Source organism: Malurus melanocephalus, unplaced genomic scaffold (genome assembly GCF_030028575.1).
Source record: "Malurus melanocephalus ecotype Western Australia unplaced genomic scaffold, MMel_1.1 scaffold_215, whole genome shotgun sequence".
Taxonomy (NCBI): domain Eukaryota; kingdom Metazoa; phylum Chordata; class Aves; order Passeriformes; family Maluridae; genus Malurus; species Malurus melanocephalus.
In genome coordinates this window covers 829464-851618 of record NW_026623447.1, presented here as the reverse complement: position 1 = coordinate 851618, position 22155 = coordinate 829464, and the positions used below count along the sequence as shown (strand labels likewise).

The 22155-nt window shown below is 43.0% G+C and overlaps 2 protein-coding genes across 2 annotated transcripts in view; both read left to right on the top strand.

Moving 5' to 3' along the window:
• The first annotated feature begins 3394 nt into the window (after positions 1-3394).
• FN3K (fructosamine 3 kinase) lies at positions 3395-11145 on the top strand. The gene is made up of 6 exons (XM_057374081.1): positions 3395-3609; positions 4604-4755; positions 6028-6119; positions 7202-7284; positions 8150-8272; positions 9102-11145. Exons 1-6 carry the CDS (start codon positions 3463-3465, stop codon positions 9438-9440), a joined length of 936 nt encoding a protein of 311 aa, XP_057230064.1. The 5' UTR covers positions 3395-3462; the 3' UTR covers positions 9441-11145.
• A 1024-nt stretch (positions 11146-12169) lies between these two features.
• The window catches only part of TBCD (tubulin folding cofactor D), a 117662-nt gene continuing 107676 nt past the window's right edge, over positions 12170-22155 (top strand). Inside the window, exons 1-7 of the mRNA XM_057374085.1 lie at positions 12170-12307; positions 12456-12646; positions 15896-15946; positions 16145-16242; positions 16940-17041; positions 17884-18030; positions 18849-18904. Of these exons, the coding sequence (XP_057230068.1) occupies positions 12469-12646; positions 15896-15946; positions 16145-16242; positions 16940-17041; positions 17884-18030; positions 18849-18904 (632 nt within the window). The 5' untranslated portion in view covers positions 12170-12307; positions 12456-12468. The remainder of the gene's footprint in view (positions 12308-12455; positions 12647-15895; positions 15947-16144; positions 16243-16939; positions 17042-17883; positions 18031-18848; positions 18905-22155) is intronic.

Below are 22155 nucleotides of genomic sequence, written 5' to 3'. Positions count from 1 at the left end.
GTGGGATTGCTGCAGGCATTATCAGGAGCAAGGAGTGCTGCTCCAGCCTCTCCTTACCTTGTCTTTGGCCTGGCTGGCAGGAGGAACAGAGACTCTGGCCTTGGGGGACACACACATCTGCGGTAATGCCCCCTCCAGCCAGGCACTCTTCCTGCGTATCACATAGAGAAAGGGACCAGACTGGTGACTGAGGAGACCAAGGGTATAATTTGGAAGAAATGAACTAAGGTAGCCGTGTGCATGGGACAGAACTCTTCATCCCGCACCCGGACGGTAGGAGAGCACTCCCTAGTGCGTGTTTCCAAAGCAGGTTTAAGCCCTGGACTTGCAGGCAGTCCTGTACGTGCTCTGCCGGAGTGGAAATGCAATTTCACCATCCCAACAGATCCACCCCACCAGCATTTCTCTGAGCTCCCCCAGCACAGGCAGCCCAGCGGGTGGAGCCGGCTCATCACCTGGGGGCAAAGCCCACACTTCMTTTTGCTGGTCAGGCTCTTAAGTATGAGAAGAAATTGTTCTGATGGCACTTTTGTTTAAGCTGATGCATTGACTGCTTCAGGTCCTGGCATCACTCTGGCATTTTACTGCCGGGGCGCCAGTGCTGATCCAGGAGGAACATCACAGACATGTAACTTGGGGGGATCTCACAGCAGTGAAGACACTGACAGGAAACTGGGATGAAGCTGCACCAAGTGATTGTTAGTATTGAGTTTAGTATAGAGRTATATATAGTATCACACAATCCCTTCACACATGAAAGWTTTGGCTTGAGTTATTCTYCCACATTTCAGGTAACAATTTTGTAGACAGATGTTGTATCAGAAGYGTTATATGATACTGAATTCAGGTATATTGTTCTTCAGTTTCTTCTAAAGAAAGATACAGCCAACCCTCCCAAAAGAAACCATTTCTGTTCTAAAGAATCTAAATAAAGGATTTATTTTCCAGAAGCATTCAATTTATTTATTTTTGAAATAGTGTTCTTCAAGTTGTGTTTCTTTTACCACAGTGTCTGTGGAATATTTCATCCAGAACATTCTCACAGAGTGGTATGAAATGTAACTTTCTTTTACAGAAAAGTATCTATTCTACAAATGAATTCCTCAAAGTATTAAAAAGCATACAAAAACATTTATCTAATTGATTACATACACAGATGARGCAAAACCTTGTTGTGCATGTGCATAATAATTATAGATCCATTTTTAGCTCAGTGAAGTTTGTCCTTAAAAGTTACTGAGGGAACTTCACAAAGATTCCAAACGCACAATTGCAGCACTATAGATTTTGTCACACTATTGGTAGAATTAACARTGATAAATATATTGTTAAGTATATTTCATACGTTGTATTGTATTTAACACATTTTAATTGTGTTTCATGCATTTTATATACCTCTGCCTGAATACGCAGACCCATGACTCATTTTTATATTTTTAATCGCTTGCAAAAAAGACAGTATTTTATTTTTATTAGTAAGTCACTTACCAGATTCCATGGAATTAAGAATTGAATATAATGGTATTTATCCTCTGTATAAAAACACACCAGCTAGTGAAACTAATGGTGCTGTGCACATCAGAAACTAAAAGGCAGTAYGCAGATCCAGCAGCAACATGTCATGTCCTTTTCTTGGCACTGGATGTGTCATTCATCCGAAAGCAGTATTTCTGGGGTGAGCAGGCTCTAAAATAAGACTTCATGTTCTAATTTTTGTCAGTGCGATACGTACATGGAGTGTGTTCTGCCATTAAACAGGAACCTGCGTGTTCCAGTCTGGAGGGCTATGGGCCGCTTGTGCACGCGTGGGTGCGGTGTGAAGAACGGTGTCAGACCCCCATCACATCGGGAACAGCCCCCCTACACCGGGAACAGCAGCTCCTCACACGGGGAACTGTCCCTCACGCCGGGAACAACTTCCCCTCACACCGGGAACTGCCGCCCCTCACACGGAAAACCGCCACCCTTTCACACCGGGAACAACTTCCTCTCACACCGGGAACTGCTTTCCCTCACACGGGGAGCTGCCCCCCCTCACACCGGGAACAACCTCCCCTCACACCGGGAACTGCCTCCTCTCACACGGGGAGCTGCCCCCCCTCACAGCGGGAACAACACTCCCCTCACCGGGAACTGTCCCCCCTCACACCGGGAACTGTCTCCCCTCACACCGGGAATTGCTCTCCCTCACACCGGGAACTGCTCCCCCTCACACGGGGAGCTCCCCCGCCTCACACCGAGAACTGCCTCCCCTCACATAGGGAACTGCCTCCCCTCACACGGGGAGCAGCCGTCCCTACACCGGGAACAACACTCCTCACACCGGGAACAATTTCCTCTCACACCGGGAACTGCTTTCCCTCACACGGGGAGCTGTCTCCCCTCACACCGGGAGCTGTCGCCCCTCACACCGGGAACTGCCTTCCCTCACACCGGGAACTGCCTTCCCTCACACCGGGAACTGTCTCCCCTCACACCGGGAACTGTCTCCCCTCACACCGGGAACTGTCTCCCCTCACACCGGGAACTGCTCCCCCTCACACCGGGAACTGTCTCCCCTCACACGGGGAGAAGCCCCCCTACGCCGGGAACAGCACTCCTCACTCCGGGAATTGCTTCCCCTCACACCAGGAACAACTTTCTCTCACACCGGGAACTGCTTTCCCTCACACGGGGAGCTGCCCCTCCTCATACCGGGAACTGCCTTCCCTCACACCGGGAACAGCACCCCCTCACAGCGGGAGCTGCCCCCCCTCACACGGGGAACCACCACCCTTTCACACCGGGAACTGTCTCCCCTCACACCGGGAACTGTCTCCCCTCACACCGGGCCCCCGGGGGTGCCGCTCACCCGCGCTATCCCGCACAGCCGCCCTGCGCTCCCGGCCGGGATCTCCCCCTCCCCACGGCACTGTCCCCACCAGCAGGAATTTCCGCAGGGAATCGTGAGCTCCTCCTCCCCGCAACCCGCCCGGCCGATTAGCGGATTTAATCACATCCTTCTAGGCTGCAGCTTTAGATTTCACACCAAATGTCCCCGATACAGCCCCTGTGGCCRTTCCTGAGGCCGCCTGCAGCTTCACTCTAGTGGATTGACCTAAAACGGTCCTTCCGCAATGATGACAGAGCTTTAAAGCGGCTCCAAACTACAAATACCAGCAGCTCCAGCACCGCTGAGAGGCCCCAGGACACACCTCTCCTAGAATAAACCCCTCCAATTTATTCTAGCAAATACTGATAAAGAATTTAAATTTTCATGTATAGTATTAAAAGCCCACGGCAAGGAAAGCATTTTTAAACATTGTCTCTAGCTGAGCTGTTTTTTTCAGCTGCTTTTAAAATTTTTTTCTAAAGTGGGTGGCCCTTTCTGCCTCGTCGCAGAGTGACGGTGACAGAAGGACCCAGACCTTTAATCCTGTTTCGCAGCGGGTTTTGCAGAGGAGCGGCTGCAGCAGCCTGGAAATGACCATGGAGAAAATTCTGAAGGCAGAGCTGAACACCAACATTCTGAAGGCACTGGGGAGCTCGGGGGGAGGATGCATCAGCCAAGGCCAAACATATGAGACAGACAGCGGACGGGTATTTGTGAAAATCAACCACAAACCTCAGGTCAATGCCAGCAGATTTTAGGATTGCATAGAGATAGCTTTTTATTTTAAAAGCAGTTGATTGTTAATAATGCAGAGTTCTGCATTTTTGGGCTGACTGTTAATTATTCAAATTTTCAGTATTCTTTTAAAAGCTTTGAGTATTTTRTATCCAGAATTAATATAGCAAGTTTGGTTAGTGTGAAATGCAGTGCAATGCAATGGGATAACCCTCAACAGCAGGAGTGAGCTGTAATTCCTGTAAAAAGGAGGCCAARCACAAAGCTATTATTGTGGTACTGGGAGTTTGGAAAAGCCCAGAGCTGACTTTGCATTCACTGCATTCCTTTTAATGTTCCAGTTGGGAAGATCAATAATGGGAGGGCACAAACAGGGGCCAGTGCTAAAGCTCACATATTATCTTTAAAGCTACAGAAGTTTCAAACATCTCCCCGTTGCTTTTTGCATTGCTAAAACTAAAACTCTTGCAGCTTCTTCATCCAAATTCCTGAGTTTTCTATTACTCAATTGCTTTTTCTGACATCACAGTGCATCAGAAATTTGCTTTTTCAATATCAAATTCATCCTAAACTGCTGTGAAGAACCACATCTTTGCTTCAAAAATGCAGAACATATGTYGAATATTTGTGCTGTCATCTCCATCCAGTGGCCTGTGGGGAAAGAAGAACCAATTTAAGGGCTCAGTCTTACCTCATTTAGCAGTGGCCACATTATTGTCAGAGGTGTTGTTGCATCCAAGTAGTTTGGTGTTTCATAAGCAGTTGCAAATTAGGGTGAAATGTGGCATATCCTACAGCCCTGAAATAAATTTAGGAAAAAAGGAAGTTAGGGTTAAGGCCCTTAGGTCCTTCTGTGTGGACTGAACCCGTGCTGCAGCTCCCTCCTTTTATCAAGAGGAATTAACTGCTTTCCACTTTGTCAAAAGTCTGTTTTTTCYAAAGTATTCATTGCAGACATCCATAGTTTAGCCCAGGGATATTCTTATTCCTTGACAGGCTAGAAAAATGTTTGAAGGGGAAATGGCAAGTTTGGAAGCAATTCATAAMACCAAGATTATTAGAGTGCCTCAGCCCATTAAAGTGATTGACCTGCCTGGAGGAGGAGCCATGTTTGCCATGGAGTACCTAAAGATGAAGCACCTCAACAAGTATGTCCATTCAACTCTTTTTGTTGTGTTTTGGGGCACATTTTCTAAAATCTTACAGTTAGCCAGGAAACTTAAAAAGCAGAGTTGCTCTATTCTCTCAGAGAAGAAGCTTCTCTCTGTCAAGATCTGTGTTTGTCTATGTATATATTAAATATATATATATATATATGTATCTATATACATGTGTACACACTCCTTGTCCATATTTTGCTTTTCCTGCACTAGGAATGGCTGTCACTACCCATTTGTGCGCTGGTTCATATGTGCTGAGATGCTGCTGAACTGAACATAATCACACCTGAGTTTGGGTCATTGTTCTCTCACGAGATTTTTCTTTGGAGTTTCTTTTCCCAGCTCAACAGGTTTCTTTAACCTTACAGGCTGCCTAGGTCTTTGAAACCTCTTCTTTAAGGAGAATCTTCCAGTATGATTTAAGTGATGATTAAGTAAAGATGATATGAATTTGCATTTCATCTGTCAGCTAGCTTGAATATGGAATTCAGGAGTCATGTGTTCCTGAAAACAGATGTTCAGGAGTTCACTGTTATGTTCCAGGCCTCTATATGGGAACAGTGTCATGCCTTCGGCTCTTTGGTGGCTGGTTGCCCAACCCATTTATTTTATTTAGGACAATAATGGCAATTCCACTCCCTCTGCTAASAGTCTATTCTAAATCCATCCCAATGTGCCTAGGAAGGATTTTCCAATGTCTAACCTTAGTCCCTCTGGCTGCAATTTTCTCCCCATTATGGGCATGGAGAAGAAATTAGTTTCCATCCCTGAAACTCCTGTTAAGATAACTGTAGAATATTTAACTGGCTTTTAGTTACCTGTCTTCAGCATTAGGCAAACTTGCCTCAATCCTTSCTTATGCCTTCTTTTCAGACTTACCATCCCAATTGCTGTTCAGCTGATTTGGAAGGGTAAAGCCCAGCAGTAGATACTATGTTCCCTTCTCTGCTGATAGTGGGGCTGATAAGGAGGAGCACAAGATCCTCCTGCCCTTTCTGTCTTTTTTATACCACCTTGTGTCCTCTTTAGCTTTCTTGCAAGAGTGCTTAGTGTGTTTATTGTACTATCTTCTTTATTGTATTATCTRTTGTATCTTCAGAGATGTTATCAAGACATTTGCTCCCTGTTATGGACTTGGGAAATTGTTTAAGGTTCTACGTTTTCCAAAAATAGCCTTGGTCATATTTAATTGAGGGTTTTTTTCTCCCTAATATTTTTTTCACTTGTTTCAGTTTCATTTTGATTTATTTGATCCTACAGATATTCTTCAAAGCTGGGAGAGCAGATAGCAGAGCTTCATCTTTATAACCAGAAACTTGGAGAGAAGCTGAAAGCTGAGGGAAGCACGATTGGTAGAGTATTGATGTCATGTACTAAACMAAAAAGGACACAATTCCTTTGGCAGTGGTGCAGCATTGCATTATCGTTTTAATAAAAATTAAAGTCAATACTGGGACAGTTTCATGAGCTATGTCCCTCTTGTCCCTATGCCACACTTCTCAAATGGACATTATACACACAGAAACTTGAACAACTATTGTAAGTTTTAAATACATTATTTTGACCCTGGCAAAACAAAATTAATTTACTTTGRATTCTTCATTTTGTGTATACTTTGTTGTATGAAATCATGTGAATTATGAAATTTAGTAAGAAATAGCATTTAAACTTGATCATTAGAACTTTCARTTGTCATAAATCAGACTGACAATTTGGACTCTTCATCAGTGTCAGTGAAACCTTTCCACCTCATGTACTCTCTTAAAATATTCTTCAGCTTACAGAAATCCGCTTTTTTGCTTGCTATTGGTTTAGATAATTAACTGATTACAGRATATTGTTCCTTAGYAAATGCAGAATTAAGTTCCTCATGRAAGATATTGGAGATGGCATTTTTGAACTCAAATTAGTAGCAAAATATTAAAAAAATTGCTGCTCCTCTAAGTGAATTAAAGCATAAATGAAAAAAATTATGAGCTATATAATTTTTTTTGAGTTGTTACTATTAAAATCTGAAGTATCATTCTGTATCTGTGTTATTCCCATGACTTCAGAGGTGGACTGCATCTGACTCTTAGTGATGGACAAATTATAATCCRTTTTTTTTGAGTGAAGGCCAAATTACTGGCAAGTCCCAAATAATGGCAGCATGTCCAAGTGTCAGAACAAAAGATTGTGACTCTATTTGGKCTCTGTTCCTGAATATCCAACTACTTTATCCAAAGCAAACTCACCGACTGTTACTGGCTATCCATTCACCATCTTCAAGTCTAAAAGAGTTTTTTCCAGCCTTAGAAAGGGTTGTGACCATAAAATAAGTGTAACTGATTGCTTAAAGTTACTTTTTCTGCCTATTCTTCGAAATTAATTTCTGTGTTTGGAAACTTTACCRGGGAAGGATCTCAAAGCCCCTAATATTTATTTTGTTCTATAGGAAAAGGAGCTGGTCACTCTGATTCCCAGTTTGTGGATCAGTTTGGATTCCACACAGCCACTTGCTGTGGTTATATCCCACAGGTATGGTCATTCCACAGCTGTGAAAGCCAACAGGCACTTGTATAGCTCTGTAAACTCCTCATACACAAGTTTGATCCATTGGCCTTTGGCTTTCTGAGCACAGCTTTGCTTTCTCTGTTCCATCCTGCCACAGCAGCACAGGGAACGCAACATCTGTCCAGTTATGTGCCCTGGTACTGTGTGTGTGGCCAGCAGRCATGGTGGATTGTGCAAGAATGTGGAATATGTGGTGGTTCTTTAACTTGATGATACTTAAAAAAATCAATATCCCTTCATGTACCATGTGTTGGTTTTAGTAATCCCTTCTATATGAATCTCAATGGCAAACCCCATTGTTTTTGGAGAGCCTCATGTTACGTGTCTCATGAGACATTGGAAAGGGCTCTTGGTGATAATTCCACTGTTTTCTGACTCTGGAAGTGTCAGGATTTCATTCTACCACTTAACTGAATGAACTTCCAGTATCTCAAACTCCTTGCTGAGTACTACTTTTCTGAGTACAACCAAGTAAGAAGCATGCTACCCAGTAAAAATGAACGAATACTTCTGCATTTCCAGAAAGATTTGAAATATGATATTGAACGACTAAAATGATCTCACCAGAAATCTCCCTCTAAAACACATTAAGAAAACGGGAATGAATGAAAATAGCTAGAACCTCAACTTATATTAAAGAGTTCCCCACCTAAGTGTGGTGGAGAGCAGCACTTCCAAAGCAAGGCATTTGATGTCATTAGGCATTGGTCATACTGACATTGTCCAGGCCATTGTGTCTGCATAGAATGTTTTAACTGGATCTCTATTATTAACACTRACTGCACATATGTTAAAATTGTGTGTTACAAACTTGTGTTGTATTTTACAGGTGAATGAGTGGCAGAGTGACTGGCCATCCTTCTTTATCCGTCACCGACTCCAGGCTCAGCTGGATTTGATTGAAAAAGATTATGGAGACAGAGAAGCCAGAGAACTCTGGTCACAGCTAAAAGTATGAACCATGTCTTAAATCTACTTTCTGTAATTCCAGAAAATGTGTATCAGTGAGATTGTAAAGGTGTTTTGTAAGGGATTTCCCTAGTTTGGAATGAAGAGCAGGGACTGGATGAGCTTCACAGTGGGTCCAGCAACACTGTCAGCTGAACAGAATTCCTGTTGTTTTTAAATTTTTTTTATAGGTAGTGGAAAAAAACCCCTGTAATTCAGCATTAACATATATTTCTGAGAATATAGCTAATAATAATAAGATAATAATAGTAGTAATAAGTATAGTAAATAATAATAATAATAATAAACCAATAATAATAAATTCTGTCTAAGATCTTGGTGTTATGAAGTGGGTGAAATTCTTCTGGCCTGGACAGATTTGTATTTTACCTGATCCAGGCTTACAGCTGATGCACAATTGGTTCAGGCCATGTTCCATGCAGCACTCAGGGAACCAGGGATGTGTTCCTTTCTTCCATTCGCTAGTCCAGAAGCTTACTGTAGTCCTTTTTGCCACTGAAACTTTTTAGTTTAAATGAAATTATTTTATATTTCTCGTGACAGCCAACAGCATCCATGCCTAGAAACAATACATCAGTACTAGGTGTTGATACTAGGCATGAATGAAATGTTTTGCTGTGCTCTGTCAAAAACAATCCAGAACATTTATCACGGGCTTGTGCTTGTTGCTGGCAATGTCCAAAGCATTCTGTGAGGGCTGAACACAGGCAGCATTTGGCCAGCTCAGGCTCTAACATGCTACAGTACTTAATTTTATTTAATATTTTTTTCAAAACTGTTTAATTGTTACATGTCTGTTTATGCTTTTTCAGCCAAAGATTCCTGAAATGTTCTGTGATGTAGAAATTGTTCCTGCTCTCCTGCAYGGGGATCTGTGGGCAGGGAATGTGGCTGAGGATGACTCCGGGCCGATTATCTTTGACCCTGCTTCCTTCTATGGCCATTCAGAATTTGAACTGGCCATTGCTGGAATGTTYGGGGGGTTCAGCAGCTCTTTTTTCTCTGCCTATCACAGTAAAATACCCAAAGCTCCAGGATTCGAGAAACGAAACAAATTGTATCAGCTCTTTAATTACATTAACCACTGGAACCATTTTGGGACAGGGTACAGGGGCTCTACCCTAAACATGATGAAGAAACTTCTAAAGTAAACACACACATTTGAGAAATTCTGACATAGTTTCTTAGGAATAAGCATTCCAAGTACCACAAACTCAGAACTAATGGTAAAACACCTGATATGGAGAAGGCTTAGTGCACTTTTGAGCCTCACTAATTAAGAGCAATTGTGTAATCTTGACTTGGGCACTAGTTTCCCAGCAKAGATTCCTTCCCTGCTGAAGGAAAGGACTGCATTGTTTGTCAAGGCTCTGTTGGGTTAGAAAGGCAGCACAGCAGTCAGCCTGACCTTGTTCTCACGCCTCATAGCTGCTGTGTTCCCACAGTTGTTCCACAGCATCTTCCCACTCCTGCTGCTACTCTATCAGCAGTTTGTTATGGAAAGCTGCAGTTGTGGGATAGTGGTGCTAGAAGGAATAAGTTCTTATGTTCACTTGTTTGTTCTGGGTTAGTGTTGTGTCTGTTCCCAGCCCTTTTCCCATGAATATTTCTATAGTCTTCTGTTTCCCTTTCCTTTACTTTTGTATGTCAAATGTTCTAGTCCAAAATTTCTGTCAGATTCTAGAAATATGAAAACATTGTCTTTTAAATTTAATTAGCAGACAAGGCCCTTCAGCTGCACTTGRCAAACATATGTAATTAATAATATTTCTAATATTTATTTTAATTTAATGTAATTTACTYACATTTGTTTTTCTGTTGCTATAAGAACTGAAATTCCAGTGGTATTTATTGAAAGGATGTCTAGTTCCTTGGTAATTAATTGTATAGTCAAAAGTAGGCTGTTATGACTCAAATTTGATAATACTATTTCATAGTTTTAGTGTGATATTTCAGTGTGTTGTGCTACAGTAGTAACATATTCAACTAACTTTGTACAGAGACAGCAAAGTGTGGGAGGGTGGCTCAATGGCTGGGTGAGAAGAAGCACCTGTCGCTGCTGGGTTGGTTGGTGCTTGATKTATTTTCAGTTTTAGAAAATGAGTGCAGTGGGCAAAGCTGGTCTGTTGTATCACCACTGTGTTGTGAAGGAACAGTGTCAAATCTCATGGATTTATAATAATTTATATTATTGTTCCTTGCTGCTTTATTTTTACAGAAAACACAGGCAGTGGGAATTTGGGGAGAAAACTGCTCAGTAAAGATACTGGTGTTCAATCTGAACTAGAGTACATTGGTAAATCTGTGTGTGAGGTTTTAATAGAAGAAAGTGGCAGAGAGTCATAAAGTAAGTGCAGTGCACATATACGTACACAAATTAGAAGATTTGGGTAAGAATGACCTTACCATTTAGACTTCAGATGACTTGCATGGCTAATAATAAAATATTATATTCAAAAGTGCTCAAATATGTTTAGACTKCTTTCATCTTAATATAGTTGTGCAATAAAGATTTAATAAAATTAAAAATTTGGTGTTATAATTGGTTTAAAACAATGCACTTTATTATCTGTAAATATGATATAAATAGTGAAGAAAAGTTTTACTTCCTTTGAATCAGGGGAATCTGTCATGGTTGGTTATAAAACTTTAAAGAACTATAACAGTGGGAAAGTGGAACAGTAGAGTTAKAGCACAGTTGGAATTGTAGCTGATGGCTGGAAGATCTAGGTCTAGGAAACAGCAAAGTGCATGTTCACTGGTGTTTATGGATGTGAACAAACCGACAAAACTGTATCACACTGGGAAGTACCTGTGAATTCAAACTTCTCTAATAAAGCACTTGCCTTGCAGAAACCAGGTRTTTGGTGTACATGTGTTTTGTGACTGTGGTTTGATTTAATGAGTTTGAGCCTGAAGAAAAGATATTTGRGTGTGGATGGAACTGCTGGATACCAGGAAAGAGCAACTACCTGTTCTGACATCCTGGCCATGCTGAAGTGCCTCCTTCAGTTTCCTGGATGATCAATGGAGCTGTAGTTGTACCTTTCAGGGTTCAAATGTTGTTTCCAGAATTGTATGAGGTTTAGATAATGTATTATGATATTGAACATGTCCTGCAGTGTTTTGGTGTAGGTCGGGTAAGGAATGGAGGTCATGGATAATGGCATCATCCAGCTGCCTTCCACACACGTTGTGCAACCGAGGTTGTTCCCATCCTGGTCCTTTTCTCCTGGGGGTCCCTATCTCTCCCTTTTTCCCGTGTCCAGGTCCCCACCCCCTGGGGGGGTGGTCCTGTTCCCTTCCCTAGGGGTCCCTATCTCCGTCCTCACCCAGCGCTTGGGTGCCCATGCCCGTGTCCCCATCCTTGTCCCATGCCTTGGACCCCGTAGTTGGGGGTCCCCAGGATGGGTGTTCCCAGACTGGGTGTCCCTATTCCTGGTGGGAGTCCCTGTTTCAGGCGTGTGTCCCCGGGATGGGTGTTGCCGTCCCGGGTGAGTGTCCCGGAGCGGATGTCCCCATCCCCCGTGGATGGCCCTGTTCCCTGTGAATGTCCCCGGAGTGGATGTCCCCATCCCCCGTGGATGGCCCTGTTCCCTGTGAGTGTCCCCGGAGTGGATGTCCCCATCCCCCGTGGACGGCCCTGTTCCCGGTGAGTGTCCCCTTCCCCAGTAGGTGTCCCGGTCCCCGGTGGTGTCCCCAGGTTGGATGTCCCCGTCCCCGCTGTGTGTCCCAGGCTGTGCCCGCCCCGCAGCTCTCCGTCACCCCGCGGAGGGGCCGGGCCCGCGCTCGGAGGCGGCGCCGCCGCCGCTGCCTTTGGTCCCTCCTGGCGGCCCGTAGCAGGGCGGGAGCGGCGGCGGCACAGGGCGGGCCCGGGGCGGCACCGGGCGCTTGAACCGGGCGGTCTCTGGGTTGTGCCGGGTGGTCGCTCGTCCCGRGTGGTCGCACGGCGCCGGGCCGGCTGGGGGCGAGGGCGGCGGCTCGGGAGCCCCGCGGTGCGGGACGGCGGGAGAGGCCGGTAGGGCCGGGCGGGGCTGCGGGAGGGGCTGCGGGAGGGGCGCGGTGGCCGCATGGCGGGGCCGGGCGGGGTGTGAGGGGCGGCGGGACCGGCCCTTCCCCGCACCCTGAGGGGCGGCGGGACTGACCCTTCCATCTGTCACTGCCAGCGCCGGGGCCGSGATGGACGGAGCGGGGCCGGAGCCCGAGGAGGGCGAGGAGCGTGAGCCGGGTRCCATCAGCGAGAGAAACATCCTGGACAGCTTCACCGAGAGCCGGGAGGTCGCGGAGCTCATCGSCAACCTGAGAGGCGTCTTCGGGGAGCTGGTGACAAGGGAAATGGCCGTGGAACGGTTCATAGGTGAGGACGGCRTCCAAAGGGAGTGGTCCTGTTATTGGTTGATACAAAAATTTTGTTATGTATCATTCATTTTATTACTGCTGATTACCAAAAAGGGACCTAACCGCTGATTTTTGGGTCAGTGGTATTGCTGGAACTTTATCAACAGGTAGTTCAGTTTTGTTTCTTTGTTCGTTTTGTTTTCCACATAGATATTCCTTTATTAGCTGGTATTTAACTACTGTAATTGAAAACGTAGGTCTTAGATTCCAGAAATCTGAATTCTGGCTAATTTTGGGCCTCCATTTTCCTTTTAAAATTCAGGCCGTAATTTAGTTAAGAGTTTGTATGTCTGTCAAACAAAGTAATTTTTTTTCCCGATTATTCCTTAAAACACACACATTTTGTGCTTTAAGTTGTCAATTTCCTATTTTTACTCTTATTTATTAGAAAATGTGAAGAGTGGCTGAATCCATACAGATCATGTATGTTTTTCTAACTTGAGATAATTTGGATTTGGGTTTTGTGCCCCTAGGCCTCAGCTGAATCTGGAGGGGCCATTGGTGCATGTAGCAGTGTCCTGGGTAACCAGCCTATTGGAAGGCACACGTGTGTGTTGAATCAATGTTCTCATGAGGTGATTTGCAGAAGTTAAATCAGTGATTCCTGTATTATCAAACTGAATTTAGCAAACTGGCATTTTGCAGGTATTTTTGCAAAGGATGGTGAARTTGCAAAACTTGCAGCCAAAATATTGATCCAGCAGCTTTGTTTTTGACAAGAAGAAATGAGATAGGCAAACAGTAAAGCAGAAACCTCCAGATTTGGAAATCTGACCCTGCAGAAGTTCTTCAGTATCATTATACTGGTTGACTGAACTGACGTTCCCTCTGAACAGGCCAGTGATGAAAATGTGACTGTGCAGACAGGAGTACCAGGAACTCTCATGTCGGTGTGGTTGTTCAGCATCACGGAGGAAATGTCAGATTTCATTGGGATAGGAAAAGCCATTGCTGGAAAAATCTCAGTGACTGAGAGGCAGCATCTCCCTGAGTCAATCACCTTGCTGTGTGTTTCTWTCACATAATTTGTGGTGTTTCTGTRTATTTGAATGATATTTATGAGMTTTCTGCYTGCATATTGTTGCCAGTAAATACAGACCCAATCTACTTCAGAGATACCGTGTATGTGGTTCAGTATTGGCTTATAATATTTAGTGTCATTTGTATCRTTGATCCTTCTTGGACAAAATGTCCCAAACCTGGCAAGAGGCTCAGTGTGTGGGGTAGAACACTGAAACTTAGGGAATACCTTTTATCTGTGAACAGAGCATGCAGTAATCACCTGTTCCAGAGGATTTTAATGAAGGTTTCCAAAGCGTTCAGAAAAACTTGTGATGCTCATTTTTTGGTAAACCATTAAAAACAGAAGTTTGGGAAATGGTTTGATCTGCAACTATAATTTTATAGGAAAATTAGGAAGATGTTTTTTGAAATAATTGTTTTAGAGGATCTGGTTTTGGTTCTTTGTCTTCAGCTTTTATGTTTGGGGTTTTATTTTATGTTTGCCAGGCTTTGACCTGGGAAAAAAAAATTGGTCTTCAATTGCACTTCTGCTGGAAAGCTGTTGCTTTGGGTGTTGGTGGAATTTGTGCTCACTAGTTCTGCTGTTTGTATGCAGCTTAAGGCATCATTAACTAAGGTGGGAAGTTAGTGATGATCAGGAGCTCAAGTTTCCCTCTTGATGGCATTTTGGTCTCCCAATGGAATTGCACAAGGATACTGTTGGACAGTCTGGTGTCTTGAAAGTGGTTGTGCAGTGTCATCTACTGGTCAGCTGTGCAGCACTGTTGGAGTTGAGTCATGTCTTAGATGGAAGTGTTGATGTGTCAAGAAAAGAGAAAGGATGGAGAGTGAAGTTTCTCTCAGTTTGTGGAGAGAACAAATACAGAAAAAGGGGAGGTAAAGAGGTTTTAGTTTTCTAATTCAAAAGTTATTTTCCGACCAAATAGCTAAAATGAGCCAGGCAATGTCCAGTGCAACACTGGATCACTTTATCATCTCTTTGGAATCCAGCTTTCATTTCTGTAGCTGCTTTTTGTTGATTTGGGGTTTAAATTGAAAAGCTTTTGTGTTTAAAAGCTCTGGCAAGTTATTTTTTTCAGTACTCAAGTTTAATTTGTCCTTTCTTGAGCCAGTATCTGAAAGGAAGGGACCATGTTACCAGCAACAAAATAGAGTAAGCAATGAGAACAGTTTTGAGGAGCACAGTGGTAAAAGCTGCAGTTTGTATTTGTTGAGTATAAATTTTGTTAGGAATTCTTTGTTCTTTGCTGGATAATTCCCTTTTTGTTTTCCTGCTATAGTCAGGTAGTCCACAAGAAAGAGATGACAATGTTGCCATGTCTGTACCCTGTGTAAGTGCAGATCCTCAGGGGTGGAACTACAGCTTTAGATATGTTCCAGGCTTGGGAAGGACAGTAGCCTTGGAGTGACATCCATTGTGTCCAGGGAGCATTGTCCTGTGGCTGTGGGAGCCTCGGGGGCAGAAGGGTGTTTCACTACTGCACTCCTTGAGGTTGAGTTTTTTAAAAAACTGTCAGGAATTTGACATGCCAGCAGATGGAGCAGYGTATAGAAGTTGGTGGGATGTCGTGTGTTGATGAAGAGGATGGAGGGGAAGGAAGGTGATGAGGCAGGAAGGGGCACAGCAGYGTTCCAGTGCTGTGGGCACAGGAGTGACTGTGCAGGGTCACCTGCAGCAGCTGCAGTGCTGTGCCCATTTGCACAGGCAGGGTGTGCTGCTGGTGTGTGCTTGGCACAGGAGGGCCAGGAAGAGCTCTGCTGTGAGGGGCTGCCACAAACATGGCAGGGCTGCATCCAGTGGGGTGGGAGTTTTGTCCAAGGAAATTGGACTCCTGGGAGTGGGTTGATGATTCTGTAAATGAGGTAAATGAGTGCACTGTGAGGGATACAGACAATGCTTGTACTATTGCTTAGAATTGCAGCCTGCTCTGGGTTGGAAGGGACCTTAAAGACCATCTCATTCTACTCTCCCTGCCATGAGAAGGGACACCTYCCACTAGACCAGGCTACTCCAARCTCCATCCACTCTGTGGTTTTCTAACTTTCTGACCTTGCTTACAAGTGGTGGCAGCTCAAGGATAGAGAAATCTTAAGATAAAACTGTTCAGAATCAGAATGTCACAGTTAAGRCTCTCTAAGAGCCTTTAATTTGARTAGTTAATTACAGATATCTTTTCATTTTCAGGTATAATGGACAAGTACCAGGAGCAGCCTCACCTTTTGGATCGACACTTAGGTAGGATTGTCATCCTTAAATAATKKTTGTGTATATACCTAAAAWYYKKTWAWYYKGRARRWTTRKKKTTKSMWTWMMARRTTKSYKKKKYYKRWWRKKSYTYYKGTWWWWWAWTSCTGTCYCCCTCCGTTSTATCAGAAGTGCAAGAAACTGTGTGAACTCTGTGTAGTCTCACTGTTTTTCCTCTCCTTTCATTAGAGGGGATGATGAATTCCTTGTTGGATATAATACGGGACAGTGGATCTCCTCCCCCACTAGTTCATCTGGCTTTTAAGTTTCTTTACATCATTACAAAGGTAAAAAAAATCCTAAATTAAATGTTCTGTAACTGAAATTTCAAAATTACCAATATTTTCTTTGTTATTTAAAAAAAAAAATTAAAATAAATGTCTCATATGATTAAATATTTCAAACTGTAGTGTGCAAGATTAGTTTTTTTGTTTCTCATTTCCTCATGGCTTATGTTATTTAATGATCCAGATTAGTAAAAATCAAGGTCAGAATGCAAAACACATTGTATACATGGAGATACTGAGTGATAAARCATGAGTTACAATGTTGAAAATAAAGTGTGATAAGCAATTAGAGGGATTGTGGAATTTACATTTGATTACAAGGATTACAAGGAAATATTTGTGGGCTGTAAGGCCTGAGCCCTGGAATAGGTGCCTTAGAGAGGTCTCCATCCCTGGGATACAGGACACCCYACAGACATGGTCCTGGACACGCTGCTGGGGTGATCCTGTTTTACCAGGAGGGTTGGACTAGACAATCTCCAGAGGTCCCTTGTTTTAAAGTTAAAAAAAATATAATTTCATGAATTCTTAATAAATGTGTAAAAACACAAACATCACGAGGTATTTGAGGTCTTAATTCTCATCCTTATTCTCCTTATGACATGAGGATCTTAATCAAGAAATTCCTTAAAGGATCTTTCCCCTCAGTATGTGCTGGTGCTGGATGGGTGACTAATTCTGAACATTTCTGGTTTAGGTGAGAGGGTACAAACGTTTCCTGCCTCTATTTCCTCATGAAGTCCGGGACCTGCAGCCTGTTTTGGATATGCTTGCAAAGCAGAACCCAAGAGACCCTGATGTGAGAACTTGCTTTACTTTCTGTTTAACTTCTATGTCTCCAGTGGAAAAAGCTGAAGGAAAAAAATTTGGAAAAAAAGTATATAAATCAGTGACAGACCCTATCTGGTGTTAACATTGGGATTTGGTGTGGAAACCATTGTCTTGTCAGAGGAGAAATACCCTCCCAAAGGAGAGTTCTTGGTTCTCCTTCATGGGATTTGTTYCAAAATTTAGAAACAGTGGCAGTGGTGGTGCAAGTAGAACCTGTAACCACTCRTGTAAGGGAACAAATTGATTGTAACAACAGTACAAGGCATTGAACCTCTAAAAGCAGTAACGTCTGACTCCAAGATACTGTAGTTTGTATTCTTATGTTTTTAATAATGAAAAAGGAGAATTCCATAGAGCTTCTTAAGATACATTAATTTTAAGAGAGATGAGATCATCATCTATTGTAAGTAACAAATCATGGATTTGAACACAGTAATTTTATTACTGCTCTAAATTTAAATGTCTTTTTAATAAACATAGATTTTGACACTTCACTGCTGTAGGTGTACAGTTTTAAAGCTTAAAAACTTCCATCTTCTTGAAGTTGTTTCAGTAAACCCATGAAAGCAACACATAAGAAATAAGAAAAAACATCTGTTATATGTGTAAATGGAGGCAGTGATAGGCTGAGGGAAGGAAAAAACAGGAAAATAGGAAGGTGCAGTTTTCATTTGGGAAAGGAATGGAGTTTTCTCTTGATCGTCTTTGAAAGTTCGTTGGAGCCAGTGGGTAGTTTGTGCCCTTGGCACTTAGTTGGAATATATTTCAGAAAATAGAGTATAAAACCTTTGTTTTATTATTCCTTTCCAGACTTGGGAAACTCGTTATATGCTCTTATTATGGCTGTCCATGATCTGCCTGATTCCTTTTGATCTGGCCCGTTTTGATGGAAACCTTGTTTCCATGGAAGGGCAGGCTCGGCAGCCAACCATGGATCGCATACTGGAAATAGCAAAGGTAAGGAAAATACATCCTATAATACTTTCAGACCTGGGAAGGGCTTAATCTTTCGATATGTGATAAATAATCATATATTCTGTGTATCTTCAATGATATTTTCTGCATATTATTTATGCCCATATTTTTGTGTCTAATCTGTAATGAATTTCTTCATACTTTTGGGCATTCAGTCTGTTGTTTGCTGCTTCAGAGTCAGGTGAGACTGGAACTTGTTTCCCCTGATGTAATACACTATTTTATCTGAGGTGAACCCCTGCCTTTGGATGTGTTAGAGGCTTTCATGATTTGAAGGTGTGGAAGAGCTTCTTCTGAAAGCCAAATTTGAGGATTTCTAGAGGAAGTCAACATTTGATCAGAGTGAGCAACTCTGGAAGCTGTAACTGCATGACGATTTTCAACAAAGACATGAAGTGCCAGTGTGTGTCAGCCCAGGTGGCTCTCTTGTCATGCCTTTGAGATAAAAATAAACCACCCCACACCCTTCTCCCAGGTCTCCAGCAGTTCAGGTTTTTGACACTTGCAGCACTCAGGGACTTATTGCTTATAGGCCAATGTGGCTGTGAGTTAAGGCTTCAATAAATAAACCTTCAGTTATAAACTTACTTTGAAAGGCATATGTGGGGGACTACCTCAGTTTGTTAAATGGGAAAATTTACTTTTTATTATCTTACGCTCAATTTGTATTCATGATAACAACATAATGTGTGTAATCATCAAGTATTCAGTAGTAATGTATTATGTGCAAAGTTGTTACATAGTTGATATTCTATCTCCATGTATGAATTCTGTTACAGTCAGTTTTCTTTTCCCTTCAGTGTTACCTGGTTGTCAGTGACAAGGCTCGGGATGCAGCTGCTGTGCTGGTGTCCAAGTAAGTCACTTTTGTGCATCTTGGCAGAAAGGAAGAGGCTGGCTTCCATTCCTCCTGCTGTTTCTTAGTCTGACATGACATTGTTGGGAGGGCTGCAAGTTGCCAGCTGTCTATGGGATATTGCTTTTGCTTGAATTGGGTGCAGTAGTGATTGTTTGGGATGCTGTTTCCTTTGCTCATGAAAATAAATTTAAAAGATCATAAGCAGGAGTAGTACACAGATATCTTTTTCTTCAGTATCTGTCCCATTCCACRTTCCCATATGGAAGAGGCCTTTAGTCAGCTCAGGTTGTGACTGATTTGGTTTTTCTTMCCTTTTTCCTTTCTTTTTAAAGCAGTGTAAGCTCCGACTCTTCCCGCAGCCTGTGCTCACCAGGGGGCGCTGCCAGCGCAGCTTTGGCGCTGTCGCTGCAGGGGATCTGGGAACGCCCGGGCGTGGGGACAGCAGTACCTGGGGACCTGGGAGTGTGGGGACACTGAGACTAATGAGGGGACACAGTGGAGTGCGGGGACACATGGACAACAGGATACAGAGGCACGGGCACATGGGGGGATAGGGGCAGTGCGTGTGGGCGAGTCACAGCCATAACATACACCTGTGTTCACATTCTCTGGGTTAAAATGCACAGAATTTATGGAATTAATTGCATCAAAATAGTTGTTAACTACATTTAGTAGAGCAGACCTCGGGTCTTTTTAGGAAGTAAATGTCTGTGTACTTATTTTAAATTTATTCTGAGCTTCAGTTATCCGACTCAAGGCCTCAGAATTTCAGAATTTTTTGTTTAGTGAGTACTATGCTATAGGTCTGAATCTGATGGCAAATCAAACACTTTTTTGCTTGAGAAGTTAGAGTGTCATGCAGAAAAATTCATGAAGGACTTGAGACCAGACTTACAGTCCTCTGCTGACTCATCCTCTGCTTTTCTGGTTTATTCTGAAACGTATCAGAACAAAATTCGAGTGGCTGCATAAATTATATGTACAGTCTTGAATAAATAATMTTGCCTGTTACATACTTATTTCCATGTAACAGAAAGTAGGTTTTTCTCAGTATCCCTCCATGTGAGGTTGGTGAGGCCCTGGAACAGGTTGTCCAGAGCAGCTGTGGCTTCMCCATCCCTGGAAGTGTTCAAGACCAGGTTGGACTGAGCTTGGAGCAACCTGGGATAGTGAAAGATGTCCCTGCCCATGGCAGGGGATGTAACTGGATGAGCTTTAAGGTCCTTTCTGACCCAAATCATTCTATAATTCTATAATTCTATGATCCTAATYAGTTTTTGCAGTTATCTTGGAATCAGTAATTAGAAATTGCTTTTTATGTATGGGTATGGGTAATCTGTCTTGTCACAGGGTGACAAAACCAGTGGATTTGAAAGGATAGTGTGACACAGAGTGAATTATTCTTGAGCACTCACATAGGCCTTGTTCACTTCCTAAAATCCCAGAAAGTACCGAATTAACCCACAGTAGTAGATTCTTGAAGATGTATCCAGTATTTGGAAGCCTTCTTAAGTAAGGGTGACAGTAATATAAAAAGATTCTTTCATCACATTATGCTTAATTGAATTTGCACTTCAGCTGTACTCCAGAGCATCTGTAAAACTAAATTTTGAGTGGAAGCTTATATACAGTAACTTTATTGATTGCAACCTTGTGTTYAGCAGAGCTTTGTGCTCATGCCATGCTTAGCCCTGGGTTTCAGGGGGATTTCACCAGTGCCCTGCACCCTGACACTGGGTCCTGTGCAGGCACCCTATTAATTGTCTTATCTTCTGTTTGTTTCTCTTTATTGGCCAAATTAATTTTAATTAGGAGTATGTGTTCAGAACAAATATGGTRTTAGAATACATTAGGCTCATTCTAATACCAGATGTGCAAGGCTGTAATGGTACTGTGTAGTGCACTTACTTACAATTATTTGGTTTATTATGAAAACACCATTTTCAAAACAGCCTGGTGATCAAAATACTTCGCCAGAAATTAGAAGGGTGGCTCCAAGGCCTTTGCCTGTTTTCACATCCCCAAAGCCAATGAGATGAGGTTGCTGTGCCATCTTCCTGGAGCTGGACTGTTACTTGGGTGGGCAGGAGCACAACGGTCCTGGCACAGACAGAGAGATAAGATACAAGAGTTGGACTGTACCAGCTGTGGGCAAGTCCCTGGGGAGGAAGAGAAAGTCTGGGAYCCTGGTTTGTGCTCCAAGGAGTTAAAGAATTTCAAGTGAAGTTTAGATACATCAGGATTCAAGACTTCCTGTTTTCCAAAGAAGCTGATTCTCATAGGGCAAAGGAGTTTGTTTCATGAATTCTCCTTTCTGTCTGCTCAGTGAGTGTTTGCAGTAGGAGGAGATGAGGCTGATCCTTATCCTGCTCTTAGTCTGGAGGTTAGGGCACTGCTTTGGGAAGGAAAGATTTAAACTCCTTCAGGCTGAGAAAGGGTCTAGGAACCAGCTCATCCACTTCACAGGTCACTTCTCTCATGTGTGCCCTTGGGCCAAAGGCAGCTTCATCCTTGGCTGCTCTGTCACAAAACAACCCTCCTGCAACTCACCCCAAATCCTCATTGTTCTGCTGCTGAACACCACAGGGACTGGCTGGGAAGCCAGTCCATCCTGTCTGCTCACTGTTGACATGTTCTCTGTATTTAATATGTTTAATAATCTGTCAGCTCTTGATGCTGTTCCCCAGTTACCTGTAGGTGKAGGAAGGCACCAGTGGCACATCTTCTTTGAATTCCATGAGTTGTACTGGGTGGGCTTCCCTGTCTGTCTTGTTTCCAGTAGGTGTGTTGAGAACAAATTTAGTCTGAATCAGTGCTGGAATAGGACCCTGGTTTATRGGTGCCAAGACACTGAGGTGATGCCCTGGCTGCAGCTTGGCTGGTCAGGGAGGACTAAGAGTAGGTTTATGRTAGTTTAGCCTTGATGAACCTCTTTTCCCTTTTCTAAGATGGCTAAAAACACATCTCTTGATCCATCTAGTGTGTTGAATAACAGGTATTTGACCTTTTCAAATATATGAAACCCCAAATCTAGCCCTGCTGGGTGCTTGTTCTGGGCCTGGTTGCTGATAGACAAAAGGAACCTGATTTCCACTTATTTTCAGATTTGCAGAATGGCTCTTCTCAGTGAGAGAGGTGAAGAATCCTTTTGTTTCAGCTTTTCACTGATTCTAATGGAAATAATTTCTTAAAAATATTTGGAAACTTTGTTGCTTTGCAATTAAGATAACAARTTTCTGTAACCCAAG